A 23,015-nucleotide genomic window follows, 5' to 3' on the forward strand; every position below is an offset into this window, starting at 1 on the left:
GTCTCCGCGTTGACGTCATGCCTTGGTGCTGCACTTATCACGATGATTGCCTGGCTGTCCCCCTGAGTACAGTTCACCATGGCCACTTCCCGCCCCATGTGCACTGTGACCTCCACTACCGTCCCACATCGGGCTGTGGGCAGGCATCACCTCCCTGGGTATCTTTTTGTTGGAGAAAAGCAGTGTGGTCACTCTAAGAGATCCCATGCATTGCTGTGATATGGACTGTTTGCCCGGAAACAGAGAAGTAACCAGACAGACCCTGGTGCCTCTGTCTCATGACAGATCTCAACGTCGTCATACACAGCTGGTCACTCACGTCATTGCGCCTGTGTTTAAGTGACTAGCAATTGTAATAGTCCCCCCTTTTTTATCAAGGGGCTTCTCTCTGAAGAGGAGTGGGAGAGTGGGTGGCAGGGCAGGTACGGTGGGAAGAATCACCATGTTCCTAAAGTTTTTTTTTTAAAAAAGATTTATTTTTTTAGAAATAAATAGAAAAGCAGAGTTACAGAGAGGCAGAGGCAGAGAGAGAGAGAGAGAGAGAGAGAGAGAGAGAGAGAGAGAGAGATCGGTCTTCCATACACAGATTTACTCCCCAGATGGTCCCAACAGCCGGAGCTGGGCCAATCCGAAGCCGGGAGCCAGGAGCTTCCTCTGGGTCTCCCACGTGGGTGCAGGGGCCCAAGAACTTGGGCCATCCTCTACTGCTCTCCCAGGCCATAGCAGAGAGCTGGAACAAGTGAAGCAGCTGGGACCCAAACCGGCACCCATATGGGATGTTGGCACTGCAGGCAGCGGCTTTACCTGTTCTGCCACACACCGGCGCTCCCGAAGTTGTAATTATGAAATATATGAAGTTTGTATTCCATAAATAAAAGGGTTCTGGGGGAAAAATGGAAACCATTTGGGAAGGAAGAATTTTTTTATGAGGAGAATAATTTTTGATTACAGTTGAAATATTTATGGAGTGACTTTTTTCTCTTCAAGTTGTGCCGAATCTTTGGAGTGTTGATGGGGACGTCCCGGTCGCGGCACAGAAGCCGGGGGAAGCTACTGAAGAGCTGGCGAGCTCCTACGAGCGGAAGCTCATTGAGGTGAGGCCGTTGCGCTGCGGGCATCTGAGTTCTAATCCTGGCTGCCTGGGGGCTTTTCTGGAGCTGGGCTGGTCAAAATAAGCAGCCGCCCAACGCCATTAACCCTCCCGACACGAAACCGAAATACGTAAAACCAGCGCGTCTGCTAAAGAAGGCAAAGCTGATTCTTTGAAAATTACCAGTGAGTTGGAGAATCTGGCACTCAGGGTGAGGCAATGAGAGGACCAGAAGCGGTGCAAGTGGGGGGAGGACAGTCCCATCATGTCTGAGCACAGAGCAGGAGAGGATGTCACTGGTGAGTGTGGGCACAGATGCGCTGGGCTCCCAGACACGATGTCACTGGTGAGTGTGGGCACGGATGCACTGGACCCCCGGACAGTTTGTCACTGGTGAGTGTGGGCGCAGGTGCGCTGGGCTCCCGGACAGTTTGTCACTGGTGAGTGTGGGCACGGATGCACTGGACCCCCGGGCAGGATGTCACTGGTGTGTGGGCACGGATGCACTGGGCTCCTTTCCGGCCAGTGTTCACTGTCAGCATTAACTGGAGCTGATGCTAACTGCTTGACAGAACCAGAAACCCTGTGGGAGGAAGTGGTAACAATGACAATAGCCATGACAACAGAGACCCACGAGTGTAGGAGGCAGCAAATCGCGATGGCATAATGGGGTGTTCCAGGACTCCTTTCCAGCTCTCTGTGGAGCGCCTTTGGCTGTCTGTATCTTGTGGAAGCAGCCTTTTATATTGCTTTAAATATGTGCGTGCATGCATGTGCGCACACACACACACACACACGCACAGGCTCCTAGCCACCTCTTTAAATGGACGCTCCCATCAGGATCTTGGTGCCAGTGTGCATTTCCCTGATATGAAAACCCCACAAAGATAGCACGAGAAAGAAAATGAGGGACTCAATTCTTTTGTGCAGCAAGATACCAAAATTCTAGGAAGATACAAGGGACTTAAAAAGGCTTATGGAAAATGGAATTCAAAGATAAGTTTATTGGTGGATAAAAATGTGAAATCCACGCATGGTATTTTTTCTTCACAGCATGCATTTTCCACGAACTTTTTGAAGGCCATTTTCCCCACAAACTGTCACATATTAAAGGGACAGTTTACATGAAAGTAGAATTTATTGGAAGTTTAAGATTAGGAAATTCATCTCTATCAGCCGTCTCATTAACATATTGAAGAGGAAACACCAGACTTGTTTATTTTGATAAGTACTACAAAGCCCTTTGGTAACGTTTGTCAGTTCTGTCTGCCAGAAGTATTGCTGACCAATGAGGAGTAAGTGACTTCTTCGAGAGGATATCCCTGCACTCCGTGATGGGGCTGGGGAGCTGCGGCTGGGGAGGGTGTGTGCAGGTGCTGTGGTGGTCACGTGGTGACGACGGTGGCGCTGCCATTCATGACTGTGATCCTGTGCACAGGGACGCGTGCAGGTGCGGCCCAGCACTCACTGACCCCACGGTGGCTGGGTGTTACTTTTGTAGTACAAGAAGCATCCACTGGGGGTTGTGCGGCGGTGCGTCTGCGAGTCGAGGGCTCGGGAGAAGACGCCCTCAGCTCTTGCCTGGTTCATGCTGGGTCGTGGCTCACTTAGGGTCTCTTTTGCCTATCTCCTGACTGAACTCTAAAGATGGGTAGATGACTTCAGAAGCAACATGAGTTCAGGAAGGTACACTGGGATGTTAACAAAACAGGGTGGGGGTGCAGAGTTGGAAACAAGGCTGGTAGGCCTGGGGCCTGGGGTTCTGTCCAGTCCTACACAGCCTCTGCCCATTGCTCTACCCCACTGTGCAGACTCAGTGGGGGCATCTGGTGGCAGTGCCAGGGCGATGGCCGCCACCCTCAGGCTCTGAGACTCTGTGTGGACTTTAAGTCCCTGGAGGGAGGGCAAGGATGGTGTCTTTTCCATCTCTAAAAGCAGCAGCTGCTCTCCGGGAATGGTAGACAGCCTGTGAATAAGCGTACTTACGGGATCCTAGGTCAGGGGTAGCCCAGTTTCTTTGATGGTGCAGGGCTGATGCATTGGGAAGTGTGAGGGTCATCAGAGCTAGAGTGACTGAATGAGGTCACACAGAGATATCAGATTCCAGTATCACAGGGAAGGGGTCCCAACCTGGCTGGCACCTGGTCAGGTGGGTTCCACTTAGAGGTGGCACCTGCTTTCATGGAGTCCACGGAAAATGCTGAGGCCTGGGCCCGAGCCAGCCATCTCTGGGGCTTCCTCCAGCTCTGAGACTGAGTGGCTGCAGGAGACGCAGCCGGCTGTTGGGTCTGTGAGCCAGGCGCTGTTGGTTGGCTCATTCCTGTGGACTGGGAGTGTACTTCCTGCATAGGAAACAGCGAGAACAAAGGCGTGGTACATGGGGAGAGTCAGCAGGTTGGGGGAACAGACAGGAGAGCCGCGAGTGCTGGGTGGCGAGAGGGAGAGGTGATGCTGTGGCCGAGATGACAGTGTCATGGCCGTGTCCCACCCCCTCTGACCCTGTGAAGGTCACATCATCTCTCTGCACTGACCTCATGCCATGGGGGCCTTCCTGTTGGAGCCCATTGCTTTGTTGTTCCTGGTGGCCTTGAGGACTCGGTGGTGGACTGCCCAGGGCGAGGGGGCTGGTGGTTGAGGTGTGAGCATCTCGCTTGCTGGCCTTCAGCTTCCTGTCTGTCTCTTCCATGATCCCCTCACCCTGGGAGCCGTAGTGCTGCCGGCCCCAGACTGGGAGCTGAGAGCCGTGAGGTTGAAGCAGAGGGGTCCTCAAAAGGCACTGGCTACCCTACAATGATCTCCCTCCCTCCCTCCCTCCCTCCCTCCCTCCCTCCCTCCATCCCTCCTCCCGTCCCTCCGTCCCAACTCCCTCCCTCCTCCCGTCCCTCCCTCCCTCCCTCCCTCCCACCTCCCTCCTTACCTCCCTCTTTCCCTCCCTCCCTCCCATCTCCCTCCCTCCCTCCTTACCTCCCTCCCTCCTTCCTCCCTCCCTCCCTCCTTTCCCTTCCTCTCTCCCTCCCTCCTTACCTCCTTTCCCTTCCTCCCTCCCTCCCACCTGTCTCCCTCCCTCCCAACTCCCTCCCTTCCTTTTTCCTTGCAAAGTGAGGTTTCATCATTGTTCACTCATCTGTGAAGAGCATTAGCGTTTCATTGCTCTGAATCTTTTCTGGAACCCGTTGTATTGGCAGCAGTCATGCTCCTTGCAATGCTGTTTGTGATGTGTCTCTGTCATTTTATTAAAGAGCTGACTACCCGAGAGGTGTAAACATGTGTCAGGACGGAGCACGGAGAGAACGTGTTGGGAGAGTCGATGGAGTGTCTTTGTTTCACCGGGGAAAGATAATGTTGCTGTATGAGGTACCCCAACACCGTGGTTCATCCCAGTGAAAGGGAGTTCCCGGGGCAGGTGTTTGGTCTAGCGGTTAAGATGCCCTTGTCCCGTATTAGAGTGCCTGGGTTCACTGCTTGCCTCTAGTTCCTGCCAGTGTAGACGGTGCAAGCCAGCCAAGCGATGGCTCAAATAATTGGGTTCCTGCCTCCCACATGGCAGACCTGGATTAAGTTCTAGGCACCTGACCCTGCCCTGGCCCTTGTGGGTATGTGGGGAATGAGCAGATGGGAATTCTCTCACTCTGTCTCTCTGCCTCTCGAATAAATAAATAAAAAGAAGAGGGGGTGTGTGTGTGCTTGCCTTTGAAAGCATGAAAAGTGCCTTTCCGTCTGCATAGACACTGCACAGCAGTGTTCCGTCAGCAGGAATCCCGTCTGCATGGCTTGGCACCTCCAGTCACTACCAGAAAGTTAGCTTTGAAGAGCTGGAGAGCACCCGGCACCGCGGGCTGGAGGTGCACGGCTTGTTCCTGATAGCCTCTGGTTGGATTTGAGGGAACCAGAAGGAAAGCAGCGTTCTGCCTGGTGTCAGTTAACCCAGCAGGAGACAAACACCAGCAATGTGCTGCCACTCTGACACTGCAGCCGGCTGCCAGGGCCGTGGGTTCAGGACCAGTCACAGGGCTCAGGTTTTTACGTAGAAGAACTCTGTTCATCCCCTGCAGAGACCCCTGAGGAGGGCCCTGGCACTCTCCAGCTCACGGATGGAGCTGGGAGATGAGAAGTGGTGCCCTAGATTTCTCAGCTGGTGGGAAGCAGAGGTCTGTTGGAGTCACCTCGGCTTTGGGTACCAGAACCCAAATACCACCCTTCTCTGCCCTGGAAGGCAGAGCTCATCGAAGGCAAAAGCGGTTGGCTTCATTGCAGAGTGGCGATTGTCACTGATCACATTGGAGAGAAGAGTAGAGGGACCCAGGAGGAAAAGGAGCAAAGAGCTCCAGAACAGGGGTGAGGTCGCCCAGTGCCACAGTGGTGGGAGAGTTGCGCACGGCCTTGTCCCTGCTGTAGGAGTGTGACGCGCGGGCCCCACCCGAGCCTGAAGTGACTTGAAGTGGAGCACACGGTGCTGTGTGACGGCAGCGTGGACACTGGCTGTCTACGGAGTCCTCCCTGCCCGGCGTGCCGCAGCCTGCAGCTGGAGCTCCGTAAATGCCGCACAGCTGGGCGGTCTGCCGGATGGCTTCAGTTGTTCAGTGTAGGGCTTAAGAGTGAGAGACGTGAGTCCTGGAGCCCCAGATGGTGTGAGCACTCCCGGGTGCCGTGGCTGAGTCCCAGACACAGCTCAGAGCATCCTGCTGGAGAGAGCCGGAGACCTGGCAAGGGGCAGACTGGCTTCTTCAGAGAGCAGGGCCGTCCAGGCTGGAGAGGTGGGAGAGGACACTCGCGGCTCACTCTGCACACGTTCCCTGAGCGCCTCTGGGGGTCGGGCCCTTTCCTTCATTCCTCCCCTCCGGTGGCTTCCCCGGCCCAGGGAGCAGCAGTGTCGATGGTTCTGAGAGATGAGCGAGGCTGGAACACAGGCAGCCCTCAGTGGCATTTACTTCTCTCCGTGGAGTCTTCCTTCTTTGTTGACTGCACGTGACCTGGGTTGCACAGTAACTGATGGATCATCTGGAAGTAGCATTAGCTCCTCATTCCCCAAGCCCCGTCCTAGGTTACAAAGATAGATGGGACGCAACGCCTGTCTTTCGAGAGCACTCTGGGTGGTGGAAGAGGCAAGCATGACTGTCAGGATCCCTGGGAAGCAGGGCGGGCTTATGCCTGAGGCCCTGCGCCGAGTCTGGGACGGCTGCTCTGCAGAGGTCAGCCCCAAACCGCAGCCTCCTGGGCGCTTCCGCCATCCGCCTCTGGGACTGTTAGTGCTGATGGTCTCAGTTTCTTTTGTATTCTTCTCCATCCCCCTTGAACTTCTGAGACATCAGAAGAGATGGCTTTGTTCTCACACAGGGTTTTGAAGATAGAAGACGTGGGACAAGATAGAGCTGCTCCAAGACCCGTTACCTCTTTTAAGTTTCCTTTGGTCTAGACTCACTGTCAGAGATTTCCTGTCCCATCCCAGCGGCTGCCTTCAAGTGGAATACAGAGTGGGGTTGGTCCTGGGACTTTGATCCTGCGTCTCTTTGCCACCGTCTGTGCAGCCTGATGAGAGCACGTGGGCTCCCATGTCAGAATGAGTTCCCATTTGTCCCCTACAGCCTTGTGTTCCTGGGCAGGCCACATCGCCTCTCTAAGCCTCCCAATACAACCTACCCAACGGGGCTGCTCTGGGGATGGACACACAGAACCCAGCTGTTGCCTGTAGCTGCCAGCAGGGGTCTCTGAGCCCCCTTTGCTGCCTTGTTCTGATGTCCTTGGAGGCCTTTCCTCTTGTGGGGACAGTGAATCCGAATACCCTGCCCTCTGCAGGCCCAGGGCTGGGCCTGTGACCTGAGCCTGGGCAGAGGGGGCTTCACCTCCTGAGTTAAGCGTGCAGCATGCGTGGGAGACCATTTATGGACCAGCGCTCACTCAGGAGACTGATGGCAGTGAGTCTCACAAGACTCTCCGGTTGCTCTGCTGTTACCTTTGCCCATTCCCTTCTCTGCACCAGGTTCTCCCACTTTCCTCACTGCTTACAGGAAGTTGCACTTCAGCTGAGGTTAGCATCTGCTGCTTGGCACCGAGCGCGCTAACGTGCGTGCGTACAGTCAGTGGACGCTGCTCTGCTTTCTTTTCCCTTCCGCTCACTGCTTCCCCAGCCTCGCTGCTTTCTCCTGCCCCTGGACTGTCCCAAGTCTTGCCTTGCAGCCCCGCCTCCCTTCGGAGTGCTGCTTCTGTGTCTTGTGGGTCAGTGTTGCTGGTCCAGCCTCTGCAACCGAACCTCAACGTCCTTCCGTATGGCAGCCTCACGCTCACTGGTTTTTCAAATTATAGGATACTTGGTGTTTGCTGTCTGAGTGCACTTAGCCCCTGAAGTTTTGCTTCTGGGTGAAATAAATAGTATATTTGCAATGTTTACTCTTGTTATAATGGTAGAATCACTATTAACGGAAAAGCAGTCCTAAGTGTCAAGCTGGTAAGAAAAAAATTGAGTCATAATCTCATGCTGCAGATAACTGTGGCTGTGACCTTCACTGTAAGAAAGGTCAGCGTTCCTGAAGCGCCTGGAACCCCGGAGCACGGCCACCACCCGTGCTCGCGGCCCGGGTTGGTACCGCCCGTTACAGAGAAGCTCGGGCTTTGAAATAAAACGCTGGCTTCCGTGTCAGGACCCAGGACACAGAAGTCTGAGCTGAGACCTGCGTTCAGCTGATGTCACAGTGAAAGTCGGACGTGAGACCTTTCCTGTTTGTAGATCACAGGATGGTGCGTGGAGTGAGAACAGGCTGTCACCTCAAGTAAGGGGGAGGACACTTTGCTCACCAAGCGAAACTGGGTGTCTCGGTGCTTGTTATGTGCGAGTGAAGACTAGTGAGGAGCTGTTGTTTCCATATATTCCCACCGAAGTGTGAATGACTAACGAATAAACCTCCAAGGAGTTCTCAACGTCTTTGTGATCATGGCAAATAGTAAAATGAGCTTCCAAGTGCTCCTCCCCTGGCTTCAGCTGTCTCTGCTCTCTGGCCGAGATGCTTTCTCTGTCTCTTGTCCTAATCCCTAGGTTCTCATGGGATTGAAAGAAAACCCCAGATTCTGTATCATTAATTCCTAAACATCTCAGAGTCTACCTTTGAAAATGAGAATTTTTAAAGAACACATAACCCAATACCATTGCCACAGTTGAAAGAGCCTTATAAAGGAGGCCTGTGCCAGCCCCAGTGAACCTCAGATTGGGCCACCAGCATGAGGGACTTTGGTGAAAAGAGGGCCTTTTAGGGGCTCCTCTCACTGTCCCCCTCTACAGCTTCCTGAGGAAGGAACCTAGCATTTACTGCGTGCACGCTGACCCTGCACTGGGCTCTTGTTCCTCTTGGAGCTGCCCTCTGCGGCTGTGTGTAGTGACACCAGGCCCCACAGACGTGGCTGTGCCTTCCATGGTGAAGGCTGGGTGCCCTCAAGAGGTCTCGGCAGCAGGAGGAGGCAGAAAATGCGCGGATGCCTCAGGTTTGTGTCAGAGTCAATGGAAGCCTGTAAAGGGGCTTCCGTCCGTGTCCCTGTCACCACCTTCAGCAGTTCCCAAGCCAGGGCCACTCTCGCTTCATCCATCACATTTGCTGCCTTCTTAGAGATGAGGAGGCTGAAGCTTGGAGGTGCTGAGTCACCTGCCCGAGGTCCCAGGCCAGCACAGGGAGAACCAGGGTTCGACTCTCAGCACTGCGCTATGTGGCCTCCTCCGCACCTGGCCACAAGCAGGGATTGGGCCTGCCCTGCAGGCAGGCTGGGGTAGTGGGGAAGCCGGGGCGACGAGAACAGTGGGAAGTGTGGCAGCCATTAACGGGTCAAGCCGAGGGAGTAACGGCAGAGCTAGGAGTGAGGCGGAAGCCGACTGCAGCCAGCAGACTCCGCGCCTGGCGTCGGCACTTGCCAGTGCCAGCAGGCCCCGTGCTTGCTCAGGCTACAGGCCCGTCCTCATGTCTCCAGGCTCATTGGCTATCCCCAGCCTGGTGCTGTGTGCTGAGGTGGCCCACCCAGTGCGGCAGAAGAACAAGGGCCCGCTTGTACAGTGGCCTCACTCCTGTCACGTGTGGGCAGGCACGGTCAGCTGCAGGTGACAGATTTGCTTCTGCGCAGGCGTACGCACATCCCCAGACGCTGGGCACTTAGCCTAAGCAGTTTTCTTCGGATTTTCCTTTTCTGAGAGCCCTTGGGTCATCTCTTGTGTTTTGTGGTGGGGTCCCCTCCCTCTCTGGCTGACAGGGCCAAAGCCCTGCCATCGGCTCAGCGCCCCAACTGTCTGGCTGTGTGTTCCCCTTCCCTCTCCGTCGAAGCCTCCTCCCTGCTGCGCGCCCACTGGGTGTCTGGAGGACTGGAGAAGGAGAGGTGAACTTCCTTAGAGAGCCGCTTGGACTCCATATCAGGCGCTGGATAAAATACTTGTAATTACAGTGGCTGCTCTGCGGCTCTTCAGACCCACACTATTTGGGGCCTGATTTATAGTTGCTTCGCTCGGTGAGGTGGGAAATAGCTTTGGAAGCTCCTTCAGGGCCCCCATGAGGAGTCACCCAGTCTTGGTGAAGGGGTACAGGAGACATGTCCTGTCACGGCTGGGATCCGAGTTCAGAATGTGCCTGGTGAAGGAGCAGGGCTGCCCTGCAGCTCAGCCCAGGGGCGGTTTCCGGCTTGTCACTCGGGGTGTGGAGCAGCAGGTTGCTGAGTGCGAGGAGGGCCCAGCTGAGCTGAGTGCCGGCAGACAAAATACTGGGAACATGGATCGCTGCTCTGCGCCCAGTCTTTCGGGCCAGGCTTCTGCTTCGAACCCTGCAGTGGCTCCCCTTTGCTCCTCGACGAGTCACCGTCCATGCCTGTGGTCCCGTGGAACCCTGTGTGCACTGGCTTCTTCCGCTGCACGTCTTGCCATGCTCTGAGCTTGTCTCTGTCTCCTGAATGCACTTGGTCTTGCTCTAGACCCGTCTGCAAGGGGCGGGGACGGTTTCTCCCTGGACAGTCCCCCTCGCCAGTGTCCCTGGGTGACCTCAGATCTGGAAGCCTTCTGCGACCCCTCCACACTCCCGGAGCCTAGGCTGGGTCACCTCCGGTGTGGCTCCTCTCCTTACCCTATCTGTGCAGTCTTGTATTTGTCTGTATTGTTGCCTTTATTCTTTCTGTTATCCTCCCTTCCCCCGACCCTGTGGTCGGTCCCACGTCGTCTGATGTCGCTGTTGTAGCCCGGCATCCGGCGCGATCCCTGGCTCCCGGCTGCTGCGGGTCCCACGCACACATCTTCCTTGCAGGCTTAACCTGGAGGTGGTGGGGACTGTGCTCTCTCTTTATGAAGCCCCGTCTCTGCTTTCTCTTCCTGGATCTGAGGCAGGCGCACTTCCCAGTCTCGCTTACAGATGGGTTGGGAGCGCTTGACTACTTCTGTCTGGTGGGCTGCAAGAAGTGATGGGCGTCCTCCCAGGCTGCTTCCTGGAAGAGCTGAGGTGAGCTTCAGGTTCCCATTTCTCCTGTCTGTTGTGACACTTCTGGCAGCCTTGGGTCCCATGTGGCATGGCTCCAGGCTCTGGGAGCTGCCCTGTCCTGCCACTGGGCGCCACAGGCTGTGCAGGGGCAGGAATAGACCTTGGCTTGTTCGGCCTGCAAGGCAGAGCCTACCCTGATCACCACCAGAAAGGGGACGCCGAGCCCGAGGGAAAGTGTGGCCTTGGTGTGGCTGAATCGTGGGGACACAGTCTCTGTCTGCAGGCCCCTCTTTGTCCTGAGCCCTTGCCTGTGCTGTTTCTAGGCTGGGAGGTTTTCCCGTCCTGGGAAAGCTGGCTGTCCTTCAGCGTTCACATCCGGGGGAGAAGCTAGAGTCTGTGTGTTTATTCTGCAGAACCCGCTTAGCTCCGCCATCTCTTCTCCCCTGATGACAGAATGTGGCTCCTGTGCCAAGGCAGGGGGCAGAGCCCTGTCCACATACAGGGAGTGGAGGTTGGGAGGGGACTGGATCCCCAAGTACAAGCTGGGGCTGTTGTGAGGGGAAGGCAGTGCCCGGGAGGCAGACAGTCAAGGTGCTCAGTAAGTGAACAAGTGAATGGGTGAGCGATCCCTCATCATGGACCCAGTGAGGGATCAACCCTCTCCCTGGCTGTAGGGGCTTATAGCCTGCCGGGGACTCAGCATCATAAAGTAGTAACATGTTGCAGCAGGTGGTCAGGGGACTGATACCGTCTGAGAGGTGCTGGTGGAGGCTGCGTGGTTGGGGTGTCGCGGGGAAGGTAGCCTGGAAATACTCATTGGGAAGCTGAGCTTTGGAGGTGGAAGACGAGTCTGCGCTGAGCTGGCCGGGGAGAGCAGGCCAGGCTGCAGGAGCAGCGTACGCTAAGGTTTTACCTCCCGAGCCTGAGGCCACTGCACGGGGAACTCGAGGCAAAGCACCTCACCTTTTATTTTCTTAGCCTGCCTGTAAGGTTCAGAAGCTGCCGTTAATGTTTGTTTTCCTGAATGGTTGTGCCACTGAAGCTTTCCCTTTTCTGTGACTTTTCCCCCTCGTTCTCCATTCTCCATGATGTGGGTGCTGCTGCCCTCCCACCCCCTTGCCGCTGTCACCCGTTGGATGGAAATTCCTTTCTAAATCCCAGCCAGCTGTGTCTGCCCCATTCAGGAAGGTTTCCTTTGTCTAACTATCAGTTTGTTTACTTATGTGAAAGGCAGAGTCTCCCTCTGTCTCTGTCTCTGTCACACACACACACACACACACACACGGTGTGGGGTAGGAGAGACAGAGAGGTCTTCCATCTGCTGGTTCACTCCCCAGATGCCTGCAACAGATGGGGGTGGGCCAGGCTGGAGCCAGGAGCCAGGAGCTCTCCATGCAGGTCTCCGATGTGTGTGGCGAGAACCCAAGTGCTTGGGCTGTCAGCTGCTACCTCCAAAGTGCATGAGCCAGGGTGCTGTATCAGACACTGAGGAGCTGGCTCTCAAACTCACACTCCACCGTGGGTGTGGGCATCCCAAGCAGCAGCCTAGCCCACTGAACCACCACACCCACCCCAGGGAGAGAGTTTTGTCGCTCAAGTCAGTGGTGCTGAAAAAACTTCTCCTTTTAAAAATTTTTAAAAGATTTATTTATTTATTTATTTATTTTTTAAAGGCAGAGATGCGGAGAAAGAAGGAGGAGGGAGAGAGAGACAGAAAAGAGAGAATGAGATCTTCTATTTGCTGGTTTACTCCCCAAATGGTTCCAATGGCTGGGGCTGGGCCAGGCTGAAGCCAGGAGCCAAGAGTCTCTTAGGGGTCTCCCACAGGGATGCAGGGGCACAAGCACTTCAGCTGTTCTCCCAGGCACGTTAGCAGGGAGCTGGATGGGAGCAGGAGCAGCTGGTGCCCATAGGGGATTGCCAGCACTGCAGGCAGACGCTTAACCTGCTGCGCCACAGCACTGGCCCCACAGCTTCTCCTTGAAGACACTGTGCTCACTGATCCTCAGGGACAGCACTGCGAGACTTAGAGTGTAGGAGGTTTGGAGCACTTTGGCGTGGAAGACCTCACATAACAACTGCCACCACAGGGTGTCCTGTCACTTCTAAAACCTTCTTTGCCTGCCTGTTTCCTTCTGCACAGCGGCTCTGGAGTTTGCCTTGGAGAGGCCAGAGGCTCTGCAGTTTGCCTTGGAGAGGCCAGGGGTTTGCCCAAGCTGGTGTGTGAGAATTGTTGCCGACATCGGCCCCAGCAACTTTTCAACCCAGATGAAGTAGAGATTTTCAGCAAAGGGGCTCACTCACCTAGAAATGATGAATGAGTGAGTGATTTAATGCACATGCATGCAGTTGACACCTTTAGTATGCACCCACCTTATGTCAACCACTGACCAGGGCACCACGTGCATCCCACTGTCTAATCTTTACGGAAACCCTGCCCAGTGGCTGGTGGTGGGCATGGAGGCTCAGAAGGGTTGAGTTGGATATCTCGCGTCACACAGCTGGCAGATGAGGTTTTGGGGTGATGTTTTGGCTCAGTTCTGATGCCAGCAGGGCTGTGTCCCTGTCACCTCGCTGTTGAGACCGCGTGCTGTTTCACGGAGGCTCACGGTGAGGTGTGGTGTCCCCCTGGAGGTCCGCTCACCAGTTCTCTTTCCTGACACATTCTGTGACTGCCTTCTAGCTGAAGACGTTTCTGAAGCTTGAGAGAGACTCGGAATTGAACTTGGATGGACTTTGAGGTTTTGTAGCGTCTCCTGATTTCGTGGTGGTGCAAATCAACTGAATGAGTTATGTGGCTCAACTAATAATGTGCTTTGATCTGGCCCTCTGGAGAAAGAGCAAATTGAACATTTTTATTTAATACACTTCGGGGGAATGTTTGGGTGAATTAAAAAATACGAGGAAAGAGACTCCTTTTTCCTGGTTACTTGTGAGCCATTCTGTTCTTGTGGGAAGCTGCACGCGTCTGCCTTCATGACTGCTGGGGGCCTGGTCAGTGCTCCCACTGGGCCAGGCGCGTGTGTGAGTATCTGATTATCTCGCGCTCACGGTCGCTCTCTGTGGTGGGCTTATTCTTATCCCCAGAGTCCTGAGCAGGAAACAGAGGCATGGTGGGCTTACTGAGGTTTCAGCTCATGTGAGTAATCGAAGGTGGGACTGGGCCTGCAGGTCCAAGCTGAAGGTCATCTCTCTGTTGACATCCAAGCTGCCAGGTGGTGGTCTGGATAGACCACCACAGTGATCGGGACAGGAGGATCCACATCCTGACCCTGTCACCTAACCTGGGTGAGCCTCAAGGGTCCTCATCCATAGCCTGGGAATACTCATTTCTGATAGACAATGTTTGTAGAACAATTGCAGACCTCTCTGCATTGCTTCCTGCTGCCCCCTCCTTCCAGGATGGGTGCGTGTGGGACCTTTCTTGTCTTGTTTACTTGCAGATAGGGGTAGGCATCGTCACTACTTCCTGACCTCTGTGTACATGGAGGAGCCCCAGTCTAGTCGTCTCATGGGCTCCCTCCGCCAAAGGGCTGAGAGCTTGGCAGGCTTACTCAGAGCAAGTGCACCGGTCCTGGTGGCCAAGGATTAATTGTTTCCACTCCATGGCCAGAGAAGTCCACAGTCACTTCCACTCCCAGCCCCTTGCAGCTTGCCTGGGAATCTGGGAGCCTTGGGCTTGTGCTTCTGCCACCATTGCCCACTAAAGACCCTGTCACTCTTTCCTGATGCTGGTCCTGATCACTGGCCTTCATCTTGTGCCCGGGATGACGGCACAGTCCCCCTCTGGGGAGATCCAGTCTCGTTCTGTCTCAGCTCAGACCTGTGTGTCTCCAGGCTGGTTCCTCCCATGCTGTCTCATGGCTAGGGACAACTTGCTCCATTACTGGCTCTGCCCTGGACCTCTCTGGGCCTCCAGATATGGGCCTGAGGTAGCTACAGCCTGGGGGAAAGGTGACTGTCACATCAAGCAGCCTTGGTTCTCCACTGGGACCGTCCTGGGGCCAACTCTGGGGTGAGCACTGGGCTCACTGACGGCCTTGCAAAGGGCCTACCTTGCCGGAAGGCCTTGGACTCGGCCTCCTGCTCGCTGGGCGTCTGTCACGGCTTTCTCAAGAACCTGCCTCTTTCAGATGTATCACCAGTCCTGTTGGGAGCAGCTGCCAGAATTCTAGAACTTTCCCCGCCCCCAACCCAAGAACTTGTGCCTGTCAGGCTGCCCGCAGCTTTCTCAGTTGTGTTTTTCAGGAAACAACTGTCTCCCAACTGTCTCCCAACTTCCTTTGCAGCTACATTTTCCCCATCAGCTTCCTGTGTTCTCTGCAGCTTCCGTTGACGAAGGTAAATTTCCCCTGCAGACCTGGCGAAGCGGCGCGGGCGTGACTCACGCGTTCCCTCTTCAGTCCCAGCTCCGCCTTGAGCTGGCGCTTGTCTAAGGTGACAGCACTCTGAGAAGTTTCTTTCCGCTTCGCCGAAACTTGGCCGTTCCCTTACTTTTGTTCTGTGGGTCAGGCAGGCAGCTCTGTGCCCTGCTTTGGACAAAGAATGGCATTGCTTCAGCACGGGAAACTGAAATTGGATTCTGTGAATTCCTTTTCCCTTCCTGCACCCTCTGGGTCGTTTAAAATCAACTCCTCTTCTGTGTGAAGAGGGGAGGCCAGCCTCAGAAGGATGCGAGGACCTCGTCTCCAGAGACGGACTTACGTGCTCCAATGCATTGACTGCAGGCGCTGGCTGCGTGAACGCTCCCCGGAGGGAGTCTTGCAGCCCGGCTCTCCTCCTCCTGGTGAATTGTGCTCTGTGGCAGCGACCCACTTCCCAAATCCTTTTCCCTTTGAGAAGAAAACTGGATTCCAGTGTGGAAGACTGCCTTTTTGTCTTCCTGAACAATCCTTCCTGCCTTCCGTGGTACAGGCTTATAAAATGAGTGCCCCGCCCCGCCCCGCACCCTTGCTCTGGCTCAAAAGGGGCACGAATACCAGTGTCCACGACCTCACAGCCGCCACCTTCCTGGGGCTGGGCGCCAATGGCATGTGTCTCAAGGCAAAGCAGTGGTTGGTTTTGCCAAAAAGTGCTAAAGCTGAGTGGGTCGCACCGGCTGTCACCACTGTGATGCCATTTGCACGGGGCTCTGCCGGTGGCCCTTTGGGATGTGCAGTAAGACATGGACATTTCCTACACTCTTCTTCTTCTTTTTTTTTTTTTCCACATCAGAATGCTAATCTTTTCTTTTGCCTCTGGAACCTCATAGTTTCTAGGTCAGCAGGCTTTGTGTAGGGCCTGCGCAGCGGAAGCTGTTGGTGCTGTGGGTGTGTGGTCCCTGCTACAGGTCCTCATCTGTGCCCTGTGGAAGCAGCCCTAGAGAGTTTGTAAATGAGTGAGTGTGGCTGTGTGCCAATGAAGCTTTATTCACCTAGACCGGTTGTGACTGGCCCGGGCCAGGCTGACTTTTGGGGGCAGAAGATCTTTGTTGTGGGGGTCGTCCTGTCCCACGTGGGCTGTTCAGGGCAGACCTGACCTCTGCCCCCTTGATGCTGGCAGTAGCCCTTCCTGAAGCCGTGACAACCAGCAGTGTCTCCATGACCATAATGTAAATTAAAAACACGTTATCTCAAAAATAATAAATACAACATCAAGTTAAATAAAGAGAAAACAGACATATGTCTCCAGACCCGGCCAGTGTCTCCCTCCCTCAGTGCACAGTCTCCCCTTCTTAGAAACCAGTTCTGTGGGACAGACCAAGTCTGGGCTGGAAGAGCCTTTCTATTTTTCTTCCCTCCTCTTCCCTGCCCTCCCCTCCCCTCCCCTCCCCTCCCCTCCCCTCCCTCCCCTTCCCCTCCCCTCTCCTCTCTTCCCTTCCCCTCCCCTCCCCTCCCCTCCCTCCCCTTCCCCTCCCCTCCCCTTCCCCTCTCCTCTCTTCCCTTCCCCTCCCCTCCCCTCCCCTCCCTCCCCTTCCCCTCCCCTCTCCTCTCTTCCCTTCCCCTCCCCTCCCCTCCTTCCCCTCCCCTCCCCCTCCCCTCCCCTCCCCTTCCCCTCCCCTCCCCTTCCCCTCCCCTCCCCCTCCCCTCCCCTCCTTCCCCTCCCCTCCCCTACCCCTCCCCTCCCCTCCCCTCCCTTCCTCCCCTCCCCTTCCCTTCCTCCTCCTCCCCTTCCCTCCCCTCCCCTCCCCTCCTCTCCCTTCCTCCTCCTCCCCTCCCCTCCCCCTTTTGCTTGTGTGTGTGTTTCCTTTCTTCTAGACAGAAGTGAAGACTGCCCCCATGCGAATCTTGCCCTTGGTTTGTGTCCCTTTCCGCCCTTGCTCTGCTTCCCTCTGTCTGTGGCAGCTTCCTCCCGAGGAGTGGTGAAGACTGAGCCGCGGGAGCAGGGGCAGTGGTCGCCAGGGCCTGGGGGAGTGGGTAGATGTTGAGTAATGGGTGCATGTGTTCAGTCACAAGGTGAGTGAGTCCTGGCCTCTCGTGTCCAGCCTGGTGACCGGAGTTCCCAGGGCCCTCCTGTTTACCTGACATTTGCCGAGAGGGTGGATCTTGGGTGTTCTCCCTGCTCCCACCCTGGCAGTGTGGGTGGTGAGGCTAGTATGACTTCACAGTGTGTGTGTACCAGATCACCAAGTTGTGCACCTTGACTGTGTGCAGTTTTATCTGTCAGTTGTACGTCAGCCAAGCTGGGTGGAAAACGGGAGCCGTGGAATGTGGCCGACGGACTTCCAGCCTGGCTGCACCTGTTCCTCACTGAGCAACAGTCTCTACTGAGAGCCTCTCACTTCGTTCCCTTTTTCATTCCCATGTAACTGCCCTCCCCCGACGGAAGGGCTGAAAACAGGAACCGGCAGCAGCACGGGGAAGCCAGGCTGTTGGGGAAGCCGGACGACCTCTCTCTCTGAATCCCCAGCACGCATTCACCTGACCGCCTTTGAGATGTCAGCATTTCACTGTCCAAAGCAGGGTTTCTCCGCCTGGCCTCACCAGCGCTTCGAAGGGGCGGTTCTTTGCTGCCCTCCGGCCTTTCCCTGCTGCACGCAGGTCACCTTCCTCTGTCGCTATGGTGACGACCACAGACGCCGCCCAGCGTTGCCAGCCGTCCCTGGGGTGGCATGCGTGCACTTGGTTGAGGACTCCTGGTTTCAAGGCCTCTTGGACCGATCAAGGCCACCAGGGACCTCCTGGTTTCTTCCTGCACTGTTTTCTCCATCTCTGTCTTTGGCATCTCCTTCCCTTCTCAGATGACAAGCCTGTGTCATCCTCTATCTTGTCCCCTATGTTGTCAATCAGGAAGTTACACTGAGTCCTTCTCAAACAGCCGACCACTTGTTGCTGCTGGTGTTGCTATCATGAGTCTCACCTACACCTTCCTTTGCCTGGAGCGCACCTCTGGCCGCCTGCCTGCTCTCCACGAGCCGACTCTGGATCTGTTCGTGTCCTTGTGCCTGCCCCCTTGCCCACCATCCCTGGACTGCACTTGGCCTTGTTCCGCTCTCGTGTGCCCTCCTCAGGGCCTGTGCGTTTTCCACATCCTCTTCCTCCCCAGGTAAAGCATGGCTCGCATCCTGTCCCTCAGGTGTCTCCTAGTGTCACCCCTCCATTGGGACCCTTGCTAGTCCTGTGTGACTAGAGAGCGCCTCCCGCCCGGGGACGCCACCACCTCCGTGTTCTCCATGGAAACACCACGAGCTTCCGGCCTCGTGTCTGGATCCTCCTGTGTTCTTTATTGCTTATCTGCCCTCCAGAAAAAATTCCATGGAGGCAGTGCCGGAGACCCTCCTGAATCCTGAGTTTGGAGAAGGTCCTCTGGGTAAGCTAGGCATGGAGGACCATGGCAGGGGTGCCCTGGGAGGACGCCAGGCCGTGACTGCCCTCGCCCTGGAGACGGAGAGTGATCCTGATCATTCTCAGGCTTGAAGCTCTCACGTACGTCGCCGTGAGCACATTGAGTAGTTCCGTCCTTTTCCTCCTTAACGCTGCTGCTGTTCAGCGTCCTTTCCACCCTATCTCAAGGCCTTTGATCGGGGGTGAGTTATTTATTAATTAATTAAATTAATCTATATTTTGAGAGGGATTTTTCTTTTTTTCCTCTCTCTTCTGGTTCAGTCCCTATATTTCTCTAACAGCTAGGACTGGGCCAGACTGTAGCCCAGATCCTAAAACTCAGTCTGGCTGTCCCATGTGGGTGACAAGGACTTGAGCCATCACTGTGGCTTCTCTGGGTGTGTTAGTAGGAAGCTGGAGTTGGAGGTAGAGCCTAGATGACAACCCAGGACGTGAGCATCCCGGGTGGCATCTTCAGTCCGCCACATGCACACCCCACGAGGGTGAAGTGTGACCATGTGACAGGAACATAACTTGCTGGGAATCTGGTCCTGTCTCAACTCAAGATGTAAGAGGTTACTTTGTGTGCATGACCCTCTCTGTGTTAGGATCTGGAAGATGCATGTTACGTAGGGCAGGGCTGGGAGAGCTTTCCTGGCTGGTGTCCTGGTAGTGGACCCCGCCAACGCCGTGAGCAGGTTGTAAGTACCCAGCTCCACCGGATGTGAACAAAGAGCTGTGGCCGTGTTCCAGGGGAATGTAATCGATGGGACAGACTTCCAAGTAATGAAAATCAGCCTCCCCAGTTAAAGGGAGCCAGACTTCTCTAGGTTTTTGCCCTGACACTGTAATTTTCCATTTATTATTATTGATTGTGTTACCACTGTCTTACTCCGGGTAGCTCGATTGCTGCTGAACAACAGGATTTTATTGCTCATAGTTCTGGAGGCTGGGGAGTGCATGAGCGGGGCAGCTTTGGGAATTGGGGGGGGGGTGTCGCTGTCTGGTTCACGTGACGGAAGGACGAGGACTCTGTCAGGCCCCTTTGATGAGAACACACGTTTCTTTCACACGGGCTCTTCACTTGCGTCCTAATCGCTTCCCCAAAGCCACGTCCCATAACACGATCACCTCGATGGTTAGACGTGGCTTTGGAAGGACACAGTTGTTCAGACCACGGCCTCTCCCGTTCTGTTGTTTCGGAAGCTTCCTGCTGGGTGAGTGGGCTGAAACAGTCTCGTCGGTGTACATCATGGGGTCGCGTGTAGTTAACAGGATCCACTCCGAGCTCTTGAGGACTTGCAGATGTGTGTTAGTGAGGACGAGGGCAAACTCTTGGCTGTCCAGAAGTTGATTTTCAAGAAGTGGTGGTCACAGGCGTGTGCCTGAAGGCCACGTGGCCTGTCCATGTGAGACCCTTTTGTCCTTGAACTCAGCTAGATAGTGGGCAACTGGGAGCGCACCCGAGTCGCTCTCCTCCTGTGGGACAGTTCTTCGGCAGCGCACCCTGGAGCTGTTGCACACTGCACCCCAGCTGCTGAGAGAGGAGTCCAGGCCACAGGTGTGTTTTACTTGCATGCATGAAGTTTGTCCACTTAGTTTTTATTTTTTACTGGAAATAATTTGGCCAGTATTAGAATCTAGATGATTTCGGCTCCTCCTTAGAGAAATATTTGCGGCCGGCGCCGTGGCTCTACAGGCTAATCCTCCGCCTAGCAGCGCTGGCACACCGGGTTCTAGTCCCGGTCGGGGTGCTGGATTCTGTCCCAGTTGCCCCTCTTCCAGGCCAGCTCTCTGCTATGGCTCAGGAGTGCAGTGGAGGATGGCCCAAGTGCTTGGGCCCTGCACCCCATGGGAGACCAGGAGAAGCACCTGGCTCCTGCCTTTGGATCAGTGCGATGTGCTGGCCACAGTGCGCCAGCCGTGGCGGCCATTGGAGGGTGAACCAACACCAAAAAAAAGGAAGACCTTTCTCTCTGTCTCTCTCTCACTGTCCACTCTGCCTGTCAAAAAAAAAAAAAAATTAAGAAAAGAGAAATATTTGCCCATGTGCACTGCTTCACGAGACAATCAGTGATGTTCACAGCCTTGCTCATAATGACAAAACACTTGGGACAACTCCCACCCATCGGCAAGAGAGTAGATTTTGAAGTGTGCTGTGGGTTAGAAAGCAGTGCAGCTGTGAAAAATGGAGGCGCCTCAGCTATGCACATCAGTGTGGGCGGCGTTTGTGACTGTTGTGTGGTGTCAAGAAAGCAAATAGCAGCAGAACACACTTGTATGAAGATCAGAAAAATGTGGAGTGGACAGGAGAGAAGTTAGGAACTCATACTCATGGTCCCTGTGTGGAAAAGTGATGGAGTGGTAAATGTTAAAGTCCAGGTGGTGATAACATGGGAGATGGCTCATGCCAGGGACAGGGTCTCAGAAGTACCAGAAAGTGTGTGTGTGTGTGTGTGTGTAAGTGTGATCATTGTTTGGAAGATGGAGAGGGGAGACAGAGAGAGAGAGCCCCACCCATTGGTTCACTCTGCAAATGCCCACAACAGCCAGGACAGGGCCTGGCCAATGCCCAGAAGCCCCAAACTCAATCTAGGACTCCCATGTGGTGGCAGGGACACGAGTACTTGAACCATCGTCTACTGTCTCCCAGGAGCACTTAGCAGGAAGCTGGATTGGAAGCGGAAGTGAGACGTGATGCCAGGCACTCCGCTATGGGGTGTGGGCATCGCAGAAGCAGCTTAGCCTGCTGTACCCCAGTCCCTGCCTCAGGCCCCGTATCTTAAGGCGGGTCATGGGCACGAGGGATTTGTTTTATTACTGCTACTTGTTTTCCACGTGTTTATGTGTATTATTTGTAGTTTTGTGTATTTGAAAAATCCTTTTCATTTATTTGAAAGGCAGAGTGACAGAAAAGGAGGAGATAGAGGTAGGGAGGAGGAGGGGGAATAAAGGAGGGAGGGAGGAAGAGAAGTTGCATTTTCTGGTTCACGCTCCAAATGGTCAGAATGGCCGGGGTTGGGCCAGGTCGAAGCCAGGAGCCCAGTACTCCATCTGGGTCTCCCACATGGATGTCAGGGACCCAGCTACTTGAACCATTACTGCTGCCTCCCAGGGTAGCATCAGCAGGAGGCTAGATCAGAAGCCGAGTAGGTGGGAATGGAATCTGATGTGAGATGTGGGTGTTCCCAGTGCTGCACCACAGTGCCTGCTCTGTGTGCTTGAAATATTCCTCTATTCAAAACACAAGATTATTGTGTCCACATTTCCAACTGGCAGTGGTTGGCTGGAGCCAAGTCACGCCCGTATCCATCGGACATGACGTGCACCTTCCAGCTTATCTTAGTTCTGGTTGCCTGCCGCCTCTGCTGTGCCCTGGCCCTGCTGTCTCACCCGTTTTCAGTGGCGTTTGGAGGTTTGACCTCTGACCTTGGGAGGGCACAAGACATAGCTTGCTGAAAGTCACCCTTGTATTTCTGTCGGCGTTTTGGTAAGGCTAAAGTTGATTGCTCATGCCTCTGCCATTTCTGTGTGAGAGACATTTTTCCCAGGCATAAATACCAAGAATGATTCGCAGCATTAGGTGGTCAGTTCTTTTGGATATGGGGAATGCTATCGAGGGTCTGATTTTCTTCTTTGCCTTGGCTTCTAGGAAGCTCTGTGGAAATGGGAGCTCACTTTTAGCACAAGTGGAGACCTTGTGGATGTGCGTTTGAGTCTCACCTTACTGCTGGCTCTGCCCATCTTACTCTCTTTATTTCCTCACTCAGTTGAAAAAGAGCGTTCTGTATTGTCCATGTTTGTAAGTGGCCATATTCCTTTGGAAAAAAAAAAAGAGAAGACACAATTACTAATTTTTCCATACCTAGAATGATGGCAGAACTTTTTTTTTTTTAAAGATTTATTTTATGTATTTGAAAGTCAGAGTTAGAAAGAGGAAGAGACAGAGAGAGAGAGAGAGAGAGAGAGAGACAGACAGATGGACATCTTCCATCCACTGGTTCATTCCCCAGATGGCCACAATGGCCAGGACTGGGCCAGACCGAAGCCAGGAGCCAGGAGCTTCTTCCAGGCCTCCCATGGGGATGCAGGCGCCCAAGCACCACAGCCATCTTCCACTGCTTTCCTAGGTGCATTAGCAGGATCTGAAGAGGAACAGCTGGGACTTGAACCGGCACCCACATGGGATGCTGGCATTGCAGGCAGCAGCTTTACTCGCCATGCCACACACTGGCCCCCTGAGTGTGGTTTTGTGAGAATGTTCTGGAATTCAGAGCCTTATCTAGAACGTCTTATTCACAAAGCTGTGTAGATCATCTATTTCAGCCATGTGAGTTACTAATTTTCCAAGAATGAGAATATAATTAAAATATACTTAACGCCAAAATGCAAGTGAACATAATTTGATCTTCGATAATTTAGAAAGCAGTTAAGGAGCTTGCTGCGCCTCTAGGCCGTAATTATGAACATCACTTATCATCGCGTGGCACTATAAAAAAACCTGGTTGTATCAGCTTTCTGATGACTTGAAATCTGTGGGAATGAGAATTTGCCGCTTCTGCGTGCAGTGTATTTATAGGTCTTCTCAGCCTCCACATGACGCGTTCATGTATGACTTCACAGGTGGTGAGTGTCACAAGTGCAGGCATTTTTAGCGTAGCAGTTAAGGTACCCGTTTCCTGTGTTGAAGTGCCT

At 54.4% G+C, this 23,015-nt stretch overlaps 1 protein-coding gene across 2 annotated transcripts in view; it reads left to right on the plus strand.

The window, feature by feature from the left end:
- The window catches only part of SNX29 (sorting nexin 29), a 473,054-nt gene that overhangs the window by 269,127 nt on the left and 180,912 nt on the right, over nucleotides 1–23,015 (plus strand). For both annotated transcript variants that reach the window (XM_062180202.1, XM_062180203.1), the window contains one exon: nucleotides 988–1,094. In XM_062180202.1, the coding sequence (XP_062036186.1) occupies nucleotides 988–1,094 (107 nt within the window). The remainder of the gene's footprint in view (nucleotides 1–987; nucleotides 1,095–23,015) is intronic.

Source organism: Lepus europaeus, chromosome 21, assembly GCF_033115175.1.
Source record: "Lepus europaeus isolate LE1 chromosome 21, mLepTim1.pri, whole genome shotgun sequence".
In the NCBI taxonomy this organism is placed as follows: domain Eukaryota; kingdom Metazoa; phylum Chordata; class Mammalia; order Lagomorpha; family Leporidae; genus Lepus; species Lepus europaeus.